Consider the following 22,460-nt stretch of genomic DNA (forward strand, 5'->3'; position numbering starts at 1 on the left):
ATGCTGAGACTGGTCATTACGCCCCCATGGAAATCTCTTAATGTGCTTATCCAGCAACTGGGACTAAAATACAGTTAGGGACCAAAGCAGTCATTGTTGTTATGTTCCGGTGTTCATAGTGAAATAGCCTGACTTTCATTGTGTTTTAAGGCTGCACCTAGTTGGCACCCAGTTTGTTGTCTCATATACAACCAAATTCACTCCAAGTAACAGATTAAAACACTTTCCTATCAATTTCAGATTTAAATTAGCATATTCAATTCTAAAACTAAATCTGTGTAGCTATGTAGCTTTATTATTATTATTATTATTATTATTATTATTATTATTTGTATTTCACATGTACTCCACCCAACACTACGCATGGGCCTAGATACAATTACACCTACGTCTGAATCAGAAAAGACAATGAATGGTAGGTTTAATACTTTCATTTCTGTTCTACTCATTCTATTTCTATGGTCACGCAGACATTGACTGTCTCTTGAGCCAAACCAACTACGAAGGGGTACATCAAGGAGTTGTTAGTAGCATGCAGCATAACTATTTCATAAAGCAGTATTAAAGTCTGCATAATTTCACACTTACATATGTGTTATCTATCTGCATATAATGAGAGTGTATGTCGTACATTGATAACATTTTAACATTATTACCAATTCACACGTCATCTCTTCTCCTTCGGATCATATCTTAGAACAGTCCAAAAACTAAGAATTGTAGTATTGTATGACTTATAATAGGTGATCGAGTCATATCTTGGCCATCAGCTACAAGAAATCAAGATGTTTGGACAAGTGACGGTCACAATCTTTGAAACGGTCTAAACCTGGTAGTGAGCAGGTATGTTGAGACGACAAATATCTACTTTGATTATAGTGATATGCATACCGGGCACACAATCCCTTGCTCATCTACAGTACTTGTGTTTTGCAGTCTCTCATCTGGAGACTATAAATAACATGCCTCTCTATTAGTTTGCTTTTGTATTTCGGCTACTCGACTGATGCATTCACAAAAAAACAGGCGTAGGCAAGTCACAGCAATAGCCATAACATCTGTATGCTTGATTTACTCCATTTTCCATTATACATTCAGTACTTTTGGCAAGTAGCTATCTATCTTATTTGATTTCATAAGTAACAATCGTGCCTTTCATTGTTTCCCTATGGATGCATGATTGAGAATGTTATCGTTCCAATGCAGCTAGCTGCTGGTGTCTGAAAACGGCCCCTTTAAGAACGAACCCATTTTGTCTACATCCGGCCATAGTTTAGGCGCGAGACTTTTGAGATGAGTAGAGTTGAACACTCACCGATAATCATGCCGCAGAAAATGTCAGGGAATAATAAGAAATATTGTTAGCTTGCGGATTTACGAAAGACTTAAGTTAGACGGCAAACGTTTTTCTTCACGTTGGTTTGATCTGGTATGTATACACATTACGCTTTGAGTGATGTCATGTCATGCGAAGATCAAGATTAACCTAAAAACGGGAGTCCTGAGTACATTTCACTTTGTCCGACTCCTATCCTTACATAAATCAATTGCAGGCAGCAGTATTGAATCTAGCTAATCACATTTCTACATTTCGAGACGACGAAAAGTCAACTGTGTTGACAGTTGACTTTTCAGACTAAATGTAATTTCAGACTGTGTGTGTGTGTGGGGGGGGGGAGTCCGCAGTATCACCCATTAAGAACTAGCGACATGTCAACATTTAGAAATGTGTAGGAAAGTGTTCCTCGGTGTCTGATGCCGGGAACACTGGTCTTGAGCTCACACGGTCGGGCCAGCTTTTCTGACTTAAAGGTACCGCACTTTAAGTCGGCGAGAAATATTCTGTCAATAGATCACTGTATAACAAAGGCTACTGTACAATGTTTGTGATGTTGATTCACTCAGATCCAGCAGGCTTTTACTACTATGTCTGCCAGCCTACGGAGACTCCTTTATACTGCTGCCAAGGGTTTGGAAGGAAATCTGTTTGCAAACAAACCGATGCGTAGTCATATGGTTGGCAAAATGTGTGCCTTTTTCCTTTGAAGCCCCCTTATTGTATGTCATGATTTAAGAATGCCACGAAAGACTACAATTAGGCTATGCAACAAGTAATTTCGTCCAATGTGGTCATCAACCATTTACAGCCCTGTTGTTGTATCCTTATGACTATTCAGGTTAACACAGTGTGTACTCCCATAAAGGTAAACTGTCTACCACCAGTATTTGATTGGCAGAATAGGCCTTGCATTACGGTATCTTTAAATCTGTAACTCCATTTCTTGCTGCCTTTTGTGGCCTAGGCCTAGTTGAGTGGTTGAGCTCAATAGGAATCAGGCCTCACTTGTGTAACCTCACAGCTTGATTCTGTTTCGTAAATTTCCCCACAATCACACAACGCTTGTTTGCGTATTACTAAAGTAGTTACATCATTGGTCTCATTCCATTTTTCTTGTTCACTTCTTTAGCTGAGAGGGCTGCAGGCACAGGGTTTCATAAGAAGAGGGCTGCAGGCACAGGGTTTCATAAGAGGATGACTGGAGGTTTAGTTGAGAAAGCCCTAACCCCTGTTCATCCTTTCTCTGAGCAAAGTAGGTTAAAATATCAGGGCATTATGGGTAAGTGTTACAGTTGCGCAATGGTGGATCTTACAGCTTGCATCTTTCCCTCCTATCTGCCCATCTTTTGAAGGTGGAGTATCTGTGGAGTTCATAAGGGGGGGGGGGGGTGTTTGCCTTCATATGCTGCTTGGAGTTCATGCTCGTAAGTCAGAGTGTGTGTGTTCTGTGTGAAGGGACTGCAGTTACCGGTAAGCATGTCTGAGAGAGTGGGGATTTGCATGTACAGTAATTGTGACATTTTGTTCTCCTGTCATTGTATTTCCTCCTGCCCATTTGCAGACAGGTGAAATTGGTTTGTCCTTGTCAGCCTTTGCTCCTCCCTCTCTGTGTTTTGTCTGTGTAGTGGTTCTAGAGGTTAGTTGAGTTCAAGTCAGGGTTTTTTAAATAGCCAATTGCTGTAATGAGTGTGCGGACTAGCCTAGGGCTGATTGGAATCACATTGCAAATGGTGTAGTTTTTTTGTGCTCCTGTCGGTAGCTCTACAGGGTAAGGAAGATGTTAGTAGATCCGTTTATAGATTTCAGTTACTAGAACAGGTCAGAGGCTCAAAATCTCTCTCTCTGAAATATACATTCTTATGGTCCAACACTATATAGGAGAGCAAAGTTCCTTGAGTGAGCTTCCATATAAGGCTGCCTCACCATGCCACTTCCTGATGGTGTCACTGGACTGTTACTGGGAACTCAGTGATCCTCTGCCTCGATCAAGTCACATGGTTAATAAAGAGGTCAATAGGTCAGTAGTCTCTGTCCTGTCCTGTCCTGGTGGCATTTTGCAACAATGTCTCAGACTTGAATTTGCTCTTTTGTTGCCAATAATAGGAATTGGACATGCCTCTAAAAGCAGCGTATTTAAATGTGCTTGTTCCTTGAGGCTGTGACCACGTTGTAGCCTACCATTTACCTATTGTTTGACTGATGCATTGCTGCCTGTAGTTATACCAGACTGTTACTTTGTCTTCTCTGCAGGTTTTGAACAGCCTATGAACTGACGTCTGAAGACCTCAGTTCTGCTGTTGAGATCCAGGTGAATTATAATTTTTTTTACCTCTCTCTCTTGTTTGTTTCTGCTCCAGCCTATCTAGGTGGGCCCATCATTTATGGCCTATTTTTTCCTTTGTGGGTGTACTATACACAGAAGATGAATCTGTGAATCTCCCTGGAACCACCCACGATTCATTATTTCTCCCTTATTCCTGTCAGATTCAGCAGCTCTTCCACCCCAGGCAGGCTGGTGATATATGGACTTGTACATGATGAATTGTGAGCTTTTGGCAACATGCAGTGCCCTGGGGTACTTGGAGGGAGACATCTACCACAAAGAGCACGACTGTCTAGGTGAGTGTCACTGTCTACAATGGGAGTGTCGTATATTTAATATGTAACACTTGTTTATTGTTTGTCTTGTGCCATAAAGGGCCTTATTACTAAAGGGTTAGGCCTACGACTTAGTTATAACTTCTGCCTTCATGTTTACTGCTGTAGAGAGTGTGAAGGACCTGATCAGATACCTGCGCCATGAGGACGATGCGCGTGACATCCGCCAGCAGCTTGGGGCGGGCCAGATACTCCAGAACGACCTGTTACCCATCATCATCCAGCATGGGCAAGACAAGCCCCTGTTTGACGCCTGCATCAGGTAGACAAACAGACAGCATCAGTGGCACATCCTGTGGTCTTCAGGAGGTAGATGCCTCCCCTAATGCCTCTGATCTAGGATCAGATTAACCCCAACCCCATATCCTAACCCACTATGAGGGGAATTAATGATCTGACCTTGGACCTGTTGTTAGCATAGCAGAGCTTCTGAATAATGTGGTCCAGTAAAGAAACGCAGTTCTTTTCCAATCGAGCTGTGGGAATGGTTTCCATACAGTTTGATATTGTGAAATAATATTGTGTTGTGCTTTAACAATGCAAGTTCTGATGCTGATGCCTCTCTGGTACTTCACAGGCTTATGGTCAATCTTACCCAACCTGCACTGCTCTGCTTTGGGAAAGTCCCAGACGACCCTGCTGTCCGACATCATTTCCTGCAGATAGTGTCATACTTACAGGCCTATAAGGAGGTATTTTAATATTCATTTCAGTTTCTAATAGTGCATTTGACACTGAAAAATACAATGAAAATACTGGCACATTAAATCATCAAAAGGCTAGATGCATTGCACCATGATGCTTTAGCTTACAATATTTCGCATTATCTAAAGTGAAGATGATGATATAATTTAGTCCACTTTCCAGGAGTGAAGTAATCTCTGCTTTAGACTGAATAATGATTTGAATGGGTGTATAGTTGACATTGAACCCCCCTCTTCTTAGGCATTTGCCAATGAGAAAGTGTTTACCGTTCTGAGTGAGACCCTGTACAACCTGCTGCAACTGGTGAGTGTTCCAGAGCCCTGCTGTCCATGGGGCCAGTTAAGGAGTGTGGAACAATGCAGAATGCTCAGATAGAAACATGTTAGACCAGGTATGAGTGCCTGTCACAAATGGGAGTCATGATGACTGCTCTATAAATTGCCTATCTATTTGCAACATTGTGAACGATTTGCCTGGCTGAATGCACCAATCCTTCAAAGTGATCCTGATCTTAACCCAACAGCTCTCTCCACCTGTCTGTTTCTCTTTTTCTCTCTCAATCTCTGTGTCTCTCTCTCTCACTTTCAGGACTGGGAGCAGAGGCAGGAGGAGGACAACCTGCTCATAGAGAGGATTCTGCTGCTTGTCAGAAATGTGCTGCATGTCCCTGCTGATCCCTATGTGGAGAAGGTCAGTTCAACAGGGGGCTCACTGTGACCTCATTCAGAGCATTCTCTACTCATGCTGTGGTTTTATGCTTGGTAAATGCTTGCTTTCTAGACAAGCAGTCTAGAAAGACATGTCTGGTGTCTTAATGCACTGTGCTTTTCCCTTCTTTTTCTCTTTTACTTTCCCCTGCTCTCTCCCTCTTTCTCCCAACACTCTATTCCTTTCTCTATCCCTCTTCCCTCTCCCAATTTCCCTTCCCTCTCTGTGATCTCCCTTCCCATCTTTCTCTCCTTCTCCTTACCCCTCCTTTCTCTCCTTTGTGGCTGTAGAATGTGGATGATGACGCCAGTGTGCATGATAAGCTGCTGTGGGCCCTCCACATGAGTGGTTTAGACGACCTGATCAAGTTCCTGGCCTCTGCCCAGAGCGAGCAGCAGTGGAGCATGCATGTGCTGGAGGTCATCTCCCTCATGTTCAGAGACCAGGTGAGAGAGACGCAAAGTTAGAGGAAGACCCACATGATTAAAACATTGTTTTAAATACAGGAGCCTTTTTCCATTCATATACATGTTTTGGTGCAAGGCCTATAATCTGACAATTTGACCATCTCTCTCCGCCTACAGACGCCAGAGCTCCTGGTGAGTGCAGGCCACGCTCGCTCAGCGCAGGAGAAACAGAAAGACGCCACGGAGCTGGAGTCACTGCGGCAGAAAGAGCAAGCGGAGAAACGCAGCCGCACTATGCAGAGAGGAACCAGGTAAATACACAGAACCAGGTAAATACACTGACCCAAGTACAGTTAAAGGTTGTAAGACAGGACTTACAGGCCTATAAGGAGGTACTTTAATATTAATTTCAGTTTCTAATTGTACATTTGATACTGAAAGATACAATTGAAATATTGGCACATTATATAATCAAAAGGGTAGATGCATTGCACCACCCGTTACACCGACCCAAGTACAGTTAAAGGTGGTAAGACATCCTCTCTATAGAGAGGAGCCAGGCACAATACACTGACCTGGAAGTGATTGGAGAGCGCGATAGGCCTACTCTAGTGTTTCATCTGATATAATCCGGAATACTAAGAGCAGTAAGAATTATGGACAGCCTCATTACCACCCTTGTATTCCACAGTGGAAGTGTGTTTTGAAATGTGTGTCATTGTATACTGGTTTCTCCCTCTTTATCAGGCACTCTCGCTTTGGGGGCTCCTACGTGGTTCAGGGACTCAAGTCAATCGGTGAACAGGATGTGATCTACCACAGAGGCCTTCATAATGTGAGTGAGATGGTGCCGCAAGGGCCCACAGGAGTGTCTGTATGATGGTAAACAGTCATGACTGCAGGCCACCAATCCTGAGCCAAACCCCTAAATGGTATCATCAGTCAGCTGACATTTGATCTCGCGAATTGTTGAAAAGGTCAATGCAATTAAATAAGGCATTGAATGGAAAAAGTTGCATGAATCTTTTTTTTTTTTTTTTCCCAAGCTGAAATGTCAAGCAATTAAATTGTTCTCATGTCAGTTTTCTGGTCTCGTGTCTTCCATTTTGTTCCCCAGTTTAAGAATTACACCCATGACGCAGGTAAGGCTGTTAGATGCGTACCCAAGCGGAAGCGGCATGCACAAGACGCTGATGGCAAACGTCGCTCTGCCCTCAATGTGCGTCTCTTCCTTCGTGAGTTCTGCGTAGACTTCCTGGAGAACTGCTACAATAACCTCATGTACCTGGTCAAGGTAAGCAGGTCTCATTTCAATACCACATGAAGATACAGCAGGCCAAATTCGGTCAAACACATGGTCCCAATAATAATTTAGTTGGCACAGACATCACATTCTTCACATTTTGAGACCCGTTTAACCACACCAGTCGCATTAGAGACCTGATCTCAGAGCAGTTTGCCACAGTGGCTTACAGCTAGTTTGTGTGTCTGGTCCACAGGAGGGTCTGATCCGGGAACAGGCCCAGCAACATGACGAGACCTACTTCCTCTGGGCTCTCAGCTTCTTCATGTCCTTCAACCGCGGCAATGGTTTCCGTGCCGACCTCGTCTCAGAGACCATGTCCATTCGTGCCTTCCACTTTATCGAGCGCAACATCACCAACTACTATGAGATGATGCTCACAGACAAAAAGGAGGCTACATCCTGGTCTCGCAGGTGAGGGGTCTGTTGGGGACAGGACAGACTGAATGTGATTTATCAATGTAAAAACCAACCAACATGCCCTCTAAACTGACTGTGAGATGAGTGTCTGGGTTCAAACCTGTGTGTGTTTGCGTGTGCGTGTGCGTGCATTTGACCAGGATGCATCTGGCCTTGAAAGCGTACCAGGAGTTGCTCCTGACTGTGAATGAGATGGACCACTCCCGCGACGAGAACATCCGACAGAGTTCCAACGTCATCAAAAGTAAGCCGCCGCCACCACCACCTCTCTCTGTGTACTCATCTTCTTTTTTTTTTTATCATCTTGTTATTAATTCTCTAATCTGAACACCCTCTCCCTTGTCCTCCTTTCTGCCCTCCAGGTAACATTTTCTACCTGATGGAGTATAGGGAGATTTTCCTGACCCTGCTCAGGAAGTTTGATGAGACCAAGCAGCCGCGCTCCTTCCTCAAGGACCTGGTGGAGTCCACCCACCTCTTCCTGCGCATGCTGGAGCGCTTCTGCAAAGGCCGCAACAACCTGGTGGTGCAGGTGAGCCCTCGGATTGTAGAGAAGGCACATCCATCACACCTGGACAATATAGTAATTCACATGGTTTGGATGATATAAGTGTAGAACCCCTATTCTAATTTATACAGCTATGTGATTGTATACACTGTGAAGTGAATAGATACGTATTATTATACTTATTTTATTGATTTAGTTCAGTTCCAATGGCAACTGTCTGGTCTAGGCACAGTACATGTAACTACTGAGTACAGTGTTTTCTAACTTAATTGCCTCCCTGGATCTCCTGCAGAAGAAGCAGGTAAAGAAGAAGAAGCCTAAGAAGAAGCCCTCAGCAGTAGACATCACTCCTAAGGCCCTAGAGGAGAGCTGGATGGCCGTTGCAGAGGAGCTGAGGTCCACAGGGTTTCAGGTAATTGCGGGAATCAAACATGGCAAAGGGGACAGTTGACACTTGGAGCTTGTCTCCATCAGACTGGGGTTCCATTCTAGATTGTTTTGGTTTTACTAATCTGTTTAGAGATCGTTAGGATAGAGCAGAGGTCACTGACACCAAACCTGGCCCCGGAGAGCTTCAGGGTATGCAAGCTTTTGTTCTAGACTGTTTTTGCTTGAATCAAGTGTTTTAAGCCTGGGCCTGCCACCCCTGTCGCTCCCCATGGCTAGGATTGGTGACCACTGGGATAGAATACACATTATACTGAGTACTGCCATCAGGATAATCTGAGTGAAGACTGAATTGTAGTCTCCCCGTCTGTCCGGCTGTAGTTGTCGGAGGCTCTGACGGAGGCCGTTGTGCCGTTTGATGCTACGTCTGAGACTCCTTTGGAGGAGCAGCGGACAGAGGCCATGGTGCGTGTGCAGGATGCCCTGATTGCCAAGTTGGGACCTGAGGCTCTGGGCCTGCTACGTGCTGCTAGGTCAGTGTGTCTAAATCTCAAACTCCCCCCTGCTCGTCACACTGGCATCACTAACCAAAATCATGTGATGACAACCTTTGAATGATTACAGCACCTCAAAAACAGTACCCCTCTGTGTTCATTGGGGTAAAACAAATCACATAAATCCACCAGTTATCGATGGTATTACTTATAGTTGTTGCTATTCTTCTTTCTGTCTCTCCATGCACAGGGAGATTTGGCCAGAAGGAGATGTGTTTGGTTCAGCTGATGTGGAGCCAGAAGAGGAACTGGAGCTCCTCAAGCAGATCCTCTTTGCCAACCTGCCCAGTGAGTCTACATGTTTTGAGTTACAGTAGGAACTACTTTAGAGACCAACATCATTGTATTTGTTGTATACACACTGTAGAAAATTGTTGGATGCACTAATAAGGCAGATTAAGAGACCTTTTTCTTTTTCAGGGCCTCCTCCCCCTGATCCTGGTATGGAGGAAGAGGATGGAGCGGCAGAGTTGGAGGAGGAGGAAGAGTTGGAGTGTGTACGCGTGTCTGAGCAGGAGTTCAATTTCCTAGAGTTCATCAAAAGGTGTGGGAAATAAATACGTTTTCATTTGTCATTCTAACAGTCTAAATCAGATAGGCCAACGATTCCTCAGTGCTCCTCTCCTGATAAACTAGAAATAATATGACACAATTTTGATAGGACAGAATATAGATGACGACAAATCTCAGCTGCTCTGTGACCTCACTGAAGGCCTACTCCGTCCATTCTCCCTTGCAGGTTTGCCAACCCCAACATTGTGCGTCCATACCTGCACATGCTGAAGACTTACTCCCAGAATACCCCACACACCAACCACTGCATCGCACGTATGCTGCACCGCCTTGCTGTTGACCTCAAGATGGAGGCCCTGCTCTTCCAGCTCTCAGTCTTTTGCCTCTTCAACAAGATCCTGGGCGATCCCGCTGCCGCTGCGTACAAGGTACAGTACACCACCTCAGGCCATGGGAGTGGATAGCTGCATTCCAGGGTGCTCTTTAATGGAATGTCACACATGGGGGACATCTGGACATATAGATTTGTTGCCATTTTTAAGTGAATTGTTACCAGATGAAATGTCAAAACATCATTTTTCATTACTGCTAATAGTAGGGCTGAATCCTAACTTAATACTTTGTGCAAATCTGCATTGACATGAGTTCAAACTCGCTCTCTCTCCCCCGACAGGAGCTGGTGACCTTTGCTAAGTTTGTGCTGAGCCGTTTCTTTGCACTTGCAACACGGAACAACAAGGCGTATGTAGAGCTGCTGTTCTGGAAGAATGTTGGAGCAGTGCGTGAAATGACAGAGGGCTACAACAAAGAAGGGTATGTGGGTGTGGGGCTGCGTGTCTTTATATATTTGAACTCTGTGGTATGTTTTTGAAGTCTTCCATTTTAAAAATGTCTATCCTGTTCTCCTGTTGGACTCAGAGAGGGGTCAAACAAAATAGCAACATGGACTCCCGAGGAAGAGGAGGAGCTGCGTAAGCTTTACGAGGAGCACCATGACTCTGGAGGTAAATGACAATTACATCACCACCCCTTTCATGACCCTTTAATCTCAAATCCTTTCACCCTGTTTTATTGTGTTACCTACCTCTGTTACTCTTTCTTATGATGACTGATGGATAGATTATTCACTTGCGTAGACAAATGTGTTTGCTTTGGATAAAGGTGTCTGCTGAATGCCATAGATGTAAATGTCTCTGACTCATGCCCACAGTGCCAGACCTAGTGGAGACTCTGCTGCCGTTGCTAAGCAACAGCACCCGTACACGTCGGCAGGTGGTGGTGCATATGGTGCAGATGGGCCTGGTGGACAGCGTCAAAGACCTGAAGAAGCAGAAGTCAGTGACTTGAAAGGGCATTATTGTTGATTTTTGCATTGATGTCAATAGAAGATTTGTGCACTCAGGACAGGACTCAAGTTAGGGCTCTACCCTTAGTCCACAAGCACTTGCCACCCGATTTTACATACTGACATCACATGTTAAATATTTGTTGAGATATAGGAAGGACCCCTAAATGTAAATACAGAGCCTAACCCGTAGCCTCGACCTCCTCCTGTAGGAAAGGCACTCGGATCGTACTGTGGACTGAGGACCAGGAGGAGGAACTGCAGATGCTGTTTGAGGAGTACAGAGACTCTGATGGTATGTTCTTAGACAAGAGGACTATTGACCTCCATTTGAATCCGCCTTTTGTCACAGTGCTTGAAGTATACATTTTTGAAGCCATTATAATTTCATTATGAGCCATTAAAACACCTGAAACCAAAATAGTCCCAAAATGCTGCCCTCCGTTGTCCATGCTGATTGTAATACTTGGCTATTCCTTGTGTCCATGGTAATAATGCTCTCCGTATTCCTGTAGACGTGCTGGGGAACATCCTGAAGAAGGTGACCGCTAAGCGTTCCCGTGCCCGTGTCGTGGATAAGCTACTCAGCCTGGGCGTGGTGTCTGACAGACGGGAACTCTACAAGAAAAGGCGCCGCAATGCTCCGGGGAAGAGCAATGGAAAGGAAATGGTAAGGGGAAACCTCTTTTGCTCTGATTGCTATGGTGCAACCTTTGGTCTGGCCTGGAAATAAGAACATTTGATGATGCCAGGTATGTAACAATCTTATGTGGGGATGGATATTTTACTTTAAAGTAGCTTAGGTTTTAGGTATTAGGCATGTTAGTAGGCACTGTAGTGATTAACCTAAAGAGTAACTTATAGCTTTATGGAAGAGTTGAGTACACTCTGTCCATGTTTCACTCTTTACTCGTAAAAGAGGTATCATAAATTCTTCCCCTGTGACAGACTGAAGAGGAGTTCCTTGCTGACCTCACTCGAGGTCAAACAGAGGAGCCTATGGACAGAGATGAAGAAGAGGAGGAGGAGGAGGAGGAGGAGCAAGTTAACTCTGAGGACAGTGAGGAGGAGGGTGAGGAGCAGGAGAGGGAGGTGTCAGGTGATGGAGGGAGGAAAAGGAGGGGCACGTTGGAGAAGAATGCCGGTGTGGGGACCATGGTACACACTCTACGGCAGGAAGGTGAGAACACAGCAGGGTTACTGTAAGTTTTTGTTACAGAACCCTCCTACAAATGTACTCTTCTCAATTTCTATCTAACACAACACGCTAATACAATTGATTTCACTTGGTTACAAAGTATGAATAGTTGATTAATTTTCCTAAACTTTATTCTTTCATAACAGGTATGTCAGGACCCCTGTTGTGGCTACAGAACTGCCTGAACAGAACAGCAGACGACCGTGAAGAAGAAGGTGAGTGCACTCTGAAGTGTTTAGAGAAACATTTTTAAATTCTTGACAGACGCTTAGCAGACGCTTTTATCCAAGCGACTTACAAGTACATTTGTCTAAAGTAAGTGAATCATCTATACATCCGCCATCATAGGGAAAAAATCTATGCTAGGACCAGGTGCCATTGGCAGTCACAAAGCTAGAGGAAGGAAGGATTGTTATTGTTGTTATTATTATTATTATTATTATTATTATTAACAGGAGAGGACATTTTTGTATCCTGTAGATGTTGCTGTATCTTTCTGTATTAACATGTGACTTGGTCACCAGGCTTGTCTCAACCTGTGGCTCTTGTCCCTCTGACGGAGGAGAACGAGAATGCCATGGAGAATAAGAGCTTCAAGATGTTAATACGGAAACTGGGGGTCCGAGCACCTGCCGACGAGCAGGTGGGTCTTAGGAGGGACCAAAGTTGTACGTGTCCGTTATACTCCAAAACGCTAAGATATGATTGTATTTTGTCATACTTAATTTGCTAATCTGTAACAACTGTGAAAAGCCTCAAAACCTCTAAAAGGTATTCATGTGAAAAAGATGATGATGATGATGATTATGAACCACTAAGATGTCACAAACCGTTGGTGCCTTTTTATAATTCTATCGCTCCAAAGTTGTTGTTTTTTTTAGCACTTTTCAAGATTCTCATTGCCTATACATATGATGTTTATGTTTGGTGATCAGGAGACATTCTGGAGGATCCCAGTGAAGATGAGCCCATCCCAGCTGAGGGGGGCGGCTGCAGCCCTGTGCCCTAGTGAAGAGGCACCATCAGGGGGAGAGGGGGCAGAGCAGCCTGGGAGCCCCGTCCAGGAGCACCTGGTGGAGACAGACTCCCATGAACAGAGGGCCCAGGCCATTAGGGCACTTCTTCTGGCGCGCAAGAGGAAACATCCCACAGCTGAGCACACAGGTCTGTAGATAAAAGGCATTCTTCGTTAAATCACCCTTTGTCCAACTGTTTTGATAAAACACCAGGGTCAACAGAGTTAATTTACAAATTATCCATAAAGGTTGTTGCTAGTAGATATATAGGGAAAATATGAAGAAAGTTTATTTTATCTTTGAGATAGTTGGACCCTTACAGAAGTTGACTGTGGGACTTCAAGTCAAACAACTAGCATTTGAAAATGGGTATGCTGCATTATGTCCATATATTTGTGGAAACAACCATAAGATATCATACAATTGATTTGATATAAATAGTTTATTAATTTCCATGGAAACAGCAATGTTCTATGGTGCTGAACATTCTAGCTCTATTAAAACAATAATGGGCAACTTTGGTGCATTGGCCCATTATGACATCACAAGACCAACACAATGCATTGACAATGTTGTAATTGATCATGACATTTGAAACATTCTGATATAGTCATTATGTGGTTGACAACTGAAAGTGAAAGACCCACTTGAGCAAAGATACTCAGCAGAAGAGAATGGATTATCAGAAAGGCTACATAGAACTTGTGGACCAAAATCGCATATTGCAGGAGGAATTGCAGGAAAAGACAGCGGCGATTTTATGGATGGAGGAAAGACTATTGCAGCTGGAGAATCTTCGAAGTCCAGCAGTGGACCATGATGTTGCAGACCTACCTCGGAATGCTCCACCACCTCGGTCCCAGAGCACCATGCTGCCTGTGCTGGACCAAAAGGTCCTTAACACCCAACATCCACCATCAAGACTCCCTGTGCTGGACCAGAAGGTCTCTACCATCCAACATCCACCCGTAAGAATCGCTGTGCTGAACTGCCCTGTCCTCACAAAGTATAAACTGCTCAAAAAGAATCTAGTGTCTAATACAGAGAGTGAGAGGAAGGACAGAGACCGACAGGAAGTCCCTGTGCTGAACCAGAAGGTCTCTTCCACCCAACATCCACCCTCAAGACTCCCTGTGCTGAACCAGAAGGTTTCTGCCACCCAACATCCACCCTCAAAACTCCCTGTGTTGAACCAGACGGTCTCTACGACCCAACATCCACCCTCAAGAATCCCTGTGCTGATGAACTCCCCTGTCCTCAGGATGGAAAAACTGCTAAAGAACAATCCAATGGCTAACGCAGAGAGTGAGAGGGAGGACACTGTCCCCAAAATGAAGCCTCTACAGCTGAAAGCCCCCATTAATGCCCTTGTGAAAAATGGCAGCAAAACATGCAAGGATAAAGATGTCACCCTCCCTGCCTCCAGACCAACTGGAAAATTGAGCAAAACAAGCTGTGGCAACAAGCCACTGCCTCCCATCAGAGTTGGCGCCTCGAAGAGTATCAGTCAAGTTGCTGAGTGTAAGAAGCCACCAGCTATAACCAAGAAGGAGTCATTTGCGTCCCACAGGCCAGATGGAAAGCCCCATCCATTTCAGAATATCAAGGGGCAGCTGTATAAGAAACTAGATGGGTCCTCCCGGGACCAAAAGATTGCTGTTGGAGACAGACCAGAGGTCCTGGGCAAAGTTCAGCCAATCTCTACCCAGAGTGATATTTATGTAGGGAAGGAGAGGCGGGGGCCAGCGGAGGACTTGAACAATGTGGCCCTAAAGCTCAACCACCTGACGGACAAACTGGACAATGTGGTCCAGGAGCTGAGCCAATTGAATGGACAGCAGAGAAACCGGGATATTGTGACCCTGTGTGAGCAGAGGGCCAAGGAGCTGCTGAGGGTTAGGAGTGCATGAGCTAAGAGTGTGGAAGATGGAGTGGGGTATGAGAGAGGAATATCAACCAGATTTGCTTGAAGTGAAGAGCCACACCCTCACCAAAAGGCCTCAAACCAATGATCATAATATCTTGAATAAAATAATAAAAAAATAAAATAAAAAAAAACTCAGTCTCAAAGTCTTATGATGGTGTACTCCATTAAGAGCTCGGCACAGAATTGAATTCAAAATATTGTTTCAGAGTTTGAAATTTCACTGTTGTTCAAGTCACAAATATATCAACTGAGTCAGAGCTACTTCAGAATATCATTTTTGGACTGTGAGTGGTGATTAACAAACATTAGAAGCCTTTGAGTAGCCATGCACAATACTAGTACTACAGAGGCAATCAGAGATTATTTAAGAGGAAATTTAAAACCATGTAAGGTGTCCTCAATGGTCACTACTGACACTAGTCTGTGGTGCTATTGATGTGAATGCCATCAATAGTTAATCGTCCCCCACGATGAAATCGGGGAGGGGACTATGGATCGGTCTCTGTCTGTTCGTATGGCACACGCTTTATCTCTGTCACCACTGGGACAGCTTTGATGGAACTTGGGGGGGAATGATGCGTGTTGCCATAGAGATTGTTTAGGAGTGTCAAGGTGACGCCGATTAGTCTTGTGATGGTGCGGCTAAAGTGATGGGTTGTTATCAATAAAAACTGCTTAATAGGATGCAAAGAGGAGAGCGCACCTCCAGACTACCTTTTGGCCAATTAACTCTTGTCAAGTAATACAGTCAAATCCTTGGAAATGAATCAAATAAGCAATACAAGCTCTGGTAACTTTTCAGCTTACCTCAAATCCGTGGGCAAACCTGTAAGAAGCAAGACTCATAATGAATTAAATAAGCAGTAATGCGTCTTTTTCACACGAGTGGGGGCGCTACATCATCTATGGGGCACAACGTTTTACTGTATTTAATGTGTTTGATTAAGTTTGGGTAAAGTTTTGGTAATAAAAAAACAAAACAAATACTGCAGATACTTTGATAATACAGATTTTAACATATTTAGAAACAACTAAACCATACACAAGTGACAATGAATTGTTCTTCTCTATTACTCCATAGATTTCATCCCTGTTGAGGATGTAGATTCAGACAGTGCAACTCAGAGGTGAGACATTCATATTTTCCTGTTTTAATTACTAAAGCCACAGTACCATATGTCTGTTCAATCCCCTGACTGTGATTCCCTCCTCTCCATTCCAGATCCCCACTAGAAAAGACCTCCACAAAGAGAAGCCGAATGTTGGACAGTGATGAGGAGAAAGGTATTGTAGAAGCCTAACATTTTGCCGTTTCGTCCACTAGCTAGAAATCATATCCTGGGTGCCAGTCTAGTTTCTGATTTGGCCTTTCTTGTTGCCTTAAGTAGACTCAAGTGCAACAGACTGGCACCCAGGCTATGGAATCATGACATTCAAAGGACTTTGCTTACAATGCTCCCTCTTCTCCTGACAGAGGACCCCCCCACCACGAAGGATAAGGGGGGTGATGGGGATGCTAACTCGGACGGGGAGGCTTACTCTGCCCCTGCCAAGCGCCGACGACAGAGGGTCCTAATTGATGATGACGAGGAAGATTAAGATGAGAGGAGAAGTCTTGTGTTTGGTCGAGGCGACAGACACCACCACACCACACATCAACAGGGCTGTGTGTAGGGAGTGAAGACTGAGGAGGTTTGGGAGCATGAACCACTGCCCTTACCAAATATTTCTCAGAGGAGGGTATGCCTTCTCAGGGAAAGCCCAAAGACCAGAGAGAGTGAGCTTGGGGTGTCGAGGAAGCCCTCTTAGTAAAACATGATGCTGACTCCTCCCATGGTGCCTGGACTGACCAATGGGAAAAATATTGTAGCCCAGTTTAGGCTCATGCTAAGGAATATAATACATACATTTGTTTCATCGTTGTTGTAAGGAATGGATGAGAAGGCGTCTTGTGATTGAGGTTAAGCAATGCTACCCAGTTCTAGTCCCACTGTAAAAACAGCTGTTTTCATGTCAAATACCTCTGTCAGTATAAAAACAACCACCATGGTGGGGGCAAGTATTTCTCTCTCTCTTTTGGCAGCAAGGTCTTTGAAAAGAAAAAAAAAAAGAATCTTCATTCTTTCTCTTTTTTATTATTGTTCTGTATGTATGTCAAAGAACCAGGCAATACAGGCATTGTTGTTCATGCCCTGGTTTTGGGAAGTGTTACCTCAAACTAGGTTATACTTTTTATACCCAAGTATAAAAACTGCAGGTATATAATCGGCAGATTTCTGGTTAACATTTATCCCTGTTTTGGGCTATTTGTGCTTAAACTGTAGTTTTCAGAGTTCAGGCTCAAACATACTGTGCATGTTGATGAATAAATAAACAATGTTATGAAATTGAGTGAAGTTTGTTGTAAATTTACAGTTCCATATCAACTCATGCTGACAGACTATCACCTTGCCTTTCACCACTAGGGGGCACATTACAGTAGATTAACTTCGCCAACAACCAACCTTCAATTTCCTGTTTGATTTGTTCAGGGGAAAAACTTGAAATATTTAATTGCATGAAATGGCAATATAATGTTCCTGTCCTATCTCTTTTGCACTTGAGAACTGAAGTCATGGACAAATGTATTTCTCTTCAAGATCACAGTTTTGACTACCATTTTGTATCCACTTGTGCAATATCCAATCTTAATGAGATTAGATGTGGAATAATTGATTCATTTTCTTTTCTCTCACTCTGCTCTGTCTCAATGTACACATTCTCTGTTTACCCTGACCCCAAATCTGCAGGGAAGAGGGAGGAAAGTGGGTGGGTTTAGAGGGATCCCAGTCTGTTTACAATTGAAGCCCGAGGTTTCCCACCTTTCCCAGCTGCGGCGGGGGTGGTCCCCACATCTGGACTGTGTTAGCCACTTCCTGTCGCCAGCATCCGGTTAGCCCCCTATCCCACAATCCCAAGGAGGAGAGGGAGAGGTATGGGAGTGGCCTGGGCCCGTACAAATACAAACACAAGTTGTGTCTTTTTAGAGTGTACCCGAATACTAGACAGTGAAAGCTAAAGATTTTAGAGTTTTGAGTCTAAGTCATGTAGAGAACCTGTAACATTCCATACTGTACGACATTTCCTTTTTTGACATATTGGTTTGTTACACTTTTAGAAAAAAAGTGTATTTCAGTGTATAACTCAAAACATATTTGTGTCTCTTTCATATCAAAACGGATGTCTTAACCGTAGTCAGCCTGGGGAGAGATATGGATATGGGGGAACATTTTTGTTAGGTCAATTTTATATTCGTATTCTGTGGTGTAAGAAGGTAATGCCCAAAGTTTATTTTGCTAACGGACTCCTCATTTACGCTTACCTACCATCTTCCAGAGCTGGGGTTTTATAGGGCAGTTCAAAGCCTCTGCACCTCCAGTCAACATAATGATTGTAAACATGGCACACATCAAATCCCCCATTTCCTTGGTACCCATATGTGTGCCATGTGTGTACAGAGCACTGCTCCCTCGTCCCCAACGCACTACAGACTCTTCGTCTCGTCATGCTGCCTGTCTGTCATGGCAGATGGTGACAGATTAGATTACATTATTTAATGACAACACCTTATACAGTAAAATACTGTATAATGTGATACTACACATCACCTTGATAAATATATCAATGTAAATGTGGGCTACGTTTTCATTTACTTGATCTTTAAGGGAAATGTGAGGATTATGACTTAAAATGCAATGTTCTAAGCACAGGTGGTTCTCAGAGTGTACTGCTTTGACCCAATTCCTAATGTGTTTGAAAGCTGTTGCTCCGCTTGGACATAGTTATTGGCACAAAGTGTAGAACATTTGAAAGAGTAAAGGTACGTTCGTTTCGGTAGTGAAACATCAAAACATCTGTTAGCTCTCAAATCATGGAAAAGGGGCTACATGGTGAAAAGGCTAGGGCCAGGATTGTGGTAACGTTAGGGCCCAAACTATGGTTTCCAGCAGCATAGGGAATAAACAATGGTTTAACTGATTATTTTGAAGGTGGTCTGTCTGTTTTTGTATTGTTTGTGTTCAAATCACCCAATTAGAAAATAGCCAGTTAACACAACACAGCTCTATTGAAAACTACTGAAGGATACACGAGCTCATCTCACTCAGTCACACGCACACGCACACGCACACTGTGTAAATCTACTCAATCTAATCCAGTGCCTGTTTTTACACAGGATGTACACAATTGTAAAACTCAGTTACTACAATTATGATTACATTATTATTATTATTATTATTATTTTTATTTTTATTATTAATAATAAAGAAGACCAAACTCAATTCAAACCTAGCCTTAGGTCTCGCACGACATACCTCCCCCTCCCTGTCCCAAATTTGAATGCAACCGGCAATAACAGATGGTCTGTTGGCTATGATGTCAAGCGTTTTCAGCTGTTAACTGGACGTTGGTTGGAGGGGAGAGGAGGGGGGGGGGGGGGGCAGAGAGTGGTCCTCTCACGGATAAAAAAAAATACTCGCTTTTTTAAAAGAAGTTTAGTACACGAGAAAGCTAAAAATCCCTTGGGTATACAGTCCAAGCCAGAGAGAAAGAGAGAGAGAGAGAGAGAGAGAAAGAGAAAGAGAGGGAGAGGGAGAGGGAGAGGGAGATAGAGATAGAGAGGGGAGGTGTAAAGGAAAAGGGGCAGAAGGGGGGAACCATTTGGTCGCTGTAACTTTTTCCAGACGTACAAGCTTGCCAACCGACAAAACAGATTTTTAATGCAAATGCCGGTTTATGAACATACATTAATTACCAAAAGAGCTTCAAGTTCACCTCAATGCAAACTTCGCTTGTCCGTTGCAAGAGCATCAGACAGACCTATTTTGATGCAGTTTTGAAACGACCGGGCCGATTCAATTTGAATTGTCAACTTGTTTAAAAAAATATATTGGGGACATTTGTTCATTGTGTACATTGGAACCGGTTATCCCACTGCCGCCTCGATTTGTGCTGTTTTCCATTGTGTTTCATCTGACAGTTCTCACGGAAGATCCACGTAGCCGAACATAAGCGGTAAGTGCTGTTCTGTGTTTTAATAGTTAAACTTGTTGACTCGTGCTTAGTTGATACATTTTCGAAAAAGATAAAGTTTGTACTGAAACGATACAGTAGGCAAAGTGTTTCTGTTGTTAGCCTACATTGTATCGCCTGTCCAAGTCCTATAGTCCTAAAATGCTGTAGGATATTTTGAGTAGGGGGTCTGTGTCGATATTGTGTTTTTGAAGAGTTAAGGATTCTTTTGTATGATTATTTATTTATTATAAGTATTAGTAAACTTTAATAGCCGATGTATTAGTAAATGTTGCTAATGGCACTTCAACACACGAAACAGTGTTATTTATTTTAGGGCTATATCTCGAGCACTTCGTTTTATTTTTCTTGTAGCTTATGTTGAAAAAAGATAGCTGATTGATTAACGTTAACTTTTAACCATAGTTATCATGGAATATGCATTAATATATAGCTAACTAGGCTACACATAAACTTTAGTCTTCACGCAGAAACCTTTTCTGTTAGATTTCGATTCGATTTTTTTCAAGTTTTTTTTCCCCCTTCCTTCTCCATATTCTCAGATATGACATGAAATAGCATTGGCCTTGTGGCCAAGAGTGTTCAGTGAGGGGGGTGTGCCTTGCTTTTGGGGGGATGTAATGATAGCCTGTGTCCCTCTGTCACAGGGAGTCACACTGTGTCTCTAGTTACACCCCACTCAACGCTCTCCCACCACCACCCCCAGCCAAACCTCCCCAAAGCCAGTCGGCTAGAGCCAGATGGCTTTGCCTCAACCACCCTGGGAAAATGCAGAGATGGGGCCCATCCCTGTGTGTGTGTGTGTGTGTGTGTGTGTGTGTGTGTGTGTGTGTGTGTGTGTGTGTGTGTGTGTGTGTGTGTGTGTGTGTGTGTGTGTGTGTAAGAGAGAGAGAGAGAGAGAGAGGCAGACGGTAAATACTGGGGTTTCACTTAACCCCTGTGCTTGAGAGCCTGGACTATAGCTGCTGTTTTTCATTGTTACCTTTCAATTAGCATTAAAGCTCTCTACTCTTTGGGTTATTCCACCTGGCCTTGAGAATGACCTCAGGAGGGGCTCGCTCTGCCTCCAGCGGTGTCCTGGCTCTGTCTGTTACTGATTTTACAGGGCTTCCTGTCTGAGCCAGTGGCCACTCCCTTGAAAGGACATAATAATAAGGACACATCATAAGTTTATCCATTCCTTGCACTATCAAGCAGTTCACAAAGGGGGGAGTGGAAATTAATTCAATTAGGAGAATCAAGTCACCCTCATCTGGCCCTGCTGTAGAAGCAAGTCTATCAGTGTTGTCACAAGGAGGTGGATACAATAGGTCTCTACACTGTCTGTCCCTCTAAACTGACTCTCTCTAGTAGCAGGCTACACTGTCTGTCTCTCCAAGCTGACTGTCTGTCTCTACTGACTGTCTATAGTAGTATACTGTTTGCCTCTAAACTGACTGTCTTTACACTGACTTGACTTCCCATTCCACACACCCATTGGAGACCCACAGAGGTGTCAGCTGAGGTCAACCCATTGGCCTCGTCCACAACATGACCTAACTCGAAGTTGAAAGGTCTCATTTTTAGCATGGCATCTCTTCATCTGTAGGAGGAGAAGGGGGCAGGGGTGGCTTGTGTTTTAAATAGGACGGCTGTTGCAGGGCCTCAGACAGCTGTATATACCATCAGTGGAGGGGTTTCAGAGTCCATCCTGTAGGGGCATGCTCGTTGTTGACACCGTCTTCCTAAGGTCCTGAGATGGATGGATGTTATCATTTCTAGGGATCTCTCTCTGTAGACTTGCCCTTATGCTTGGGTATTCCTGGTTTTATTACCCTTGAAATGTGATTGCCGTCTTCATTAGCATTGATACAAGCTTTGCTGTTACTTTCGAGAGTGATAAAGTCTTGGAGGCCCATCTATGAATGTGTTGGCAGACAGAGGCAGACTTTCACATGATTACACAATAATAAATGGAGTGCTTGTTGGTCGATAGAACTTGTTGATGATAATATGGCGGTCTTAAATGTAAGTCTCAAAAAACACGTACTACTTCCAAAGTCTCACTTTGCTGTATTTGTTTCACAAACCTGCAGGTAACTAGCTGTTAAGAAAAGAACAAGGCTACCTCTGTTTCAAAGTGCTGGACCTGCGTAGTACAGTAATGTCCTGTCGCAGTGCAATGACTTTATCCAATACTTCATCCTCTGGAACCTTGAATAAAACCCAGATTAGCATTCCAGCTCTGTTTGGCCACACGTCCATGCCTCCTGCAGTTCGCTGAGGAGTGACTGGGATTAGCTCTGATTCCCAGCTTAACCCTCCCTCTTTTAATTTTCACTGATTCTAATGGTCTTAGAGAGAGGGGACACGCTAGTACTCTAAGCTCCGGTCAGGACTACATCGTCTAGGTGACTGTGAAG

At 43.8% G+C, this 22,460-nt stretch overlaps 1 protein-coding gene across 2 annotated transcripts; it reads left to right on the forward strand.

The window, feature by feature from the left end:
- Positions 1-742: 742 nt before the first annotated feature.
- timeless (timeless circadian clock) lies at positions 743-17,101 on the forward strand. Of its 2 annotated transcripts, none has more exons than XM_083668335.1 (31): positions 743-843; positions 3,590-3,647; positions 3,824-3,958; positions 4,106-4,259; positions 4,575-4,689; positions 4,943-5,005; positions 5,291-5,392; positions 5,701-5,856; positions 5,995-6,128; positions 6,565-6,652; positions 6,935-7,111; positions 7,317-7,534; positions 7,681-7,784; positions 7,903-8,072; positions 8,341-8,460; positions 8,817-8,968; positions 9,180-9,277; positions 9,410-9,533; positions 9,729-9,930; positions 10,176-10,315; positions 10,421-10,506; positions 10,713-10,836; positions 11,060-11,142; positions 11,363-11,517; positions 11,796-12,027; positions 12,192-12,260; positions 12,570-12,688; positions 12,981-13,209; positions 16,070-16,115; positions 16,211-16,272; positions 16,463-17,101. In XM_083668335.1, exons 3-31 carry the CDS (start codon positions 3,862-3,864, stop codon positions 16,585-16,587), a joined length of 3,744 nt encoding a protein of 1,247 aa, XP_083524461.1. In that variant the 5' UTR covers positions 743-843; positions 3,590-3,647; positions 3,824-3,861; the 3' UTR covers positions 16,588-17,101. The 2 variants fall into 2 exon arrangements, with proteins under 2 accessions (XP_083524461.1, XP_083524460.1); XM_083668334.1 differs by lacking the exon at positions 743-843 and adding an exon at positions 1,377-1,429.
- The last annotated feature ends 5,359 nt before the right edge of the window (positions 17,102-22,460 follow it).

This window comes from Argentina silus, assembly GCF_951799395.1.
Source record: "Argentina silus genome assembly, chromosome: 4".
Classification (NCBI taxonomy): domain Eukaryota; kingdom Metazoa; phylum Chordata; class Actinopteri; order Argentiniformes; family Argentinidae; genus Argentina; species Argentina silus.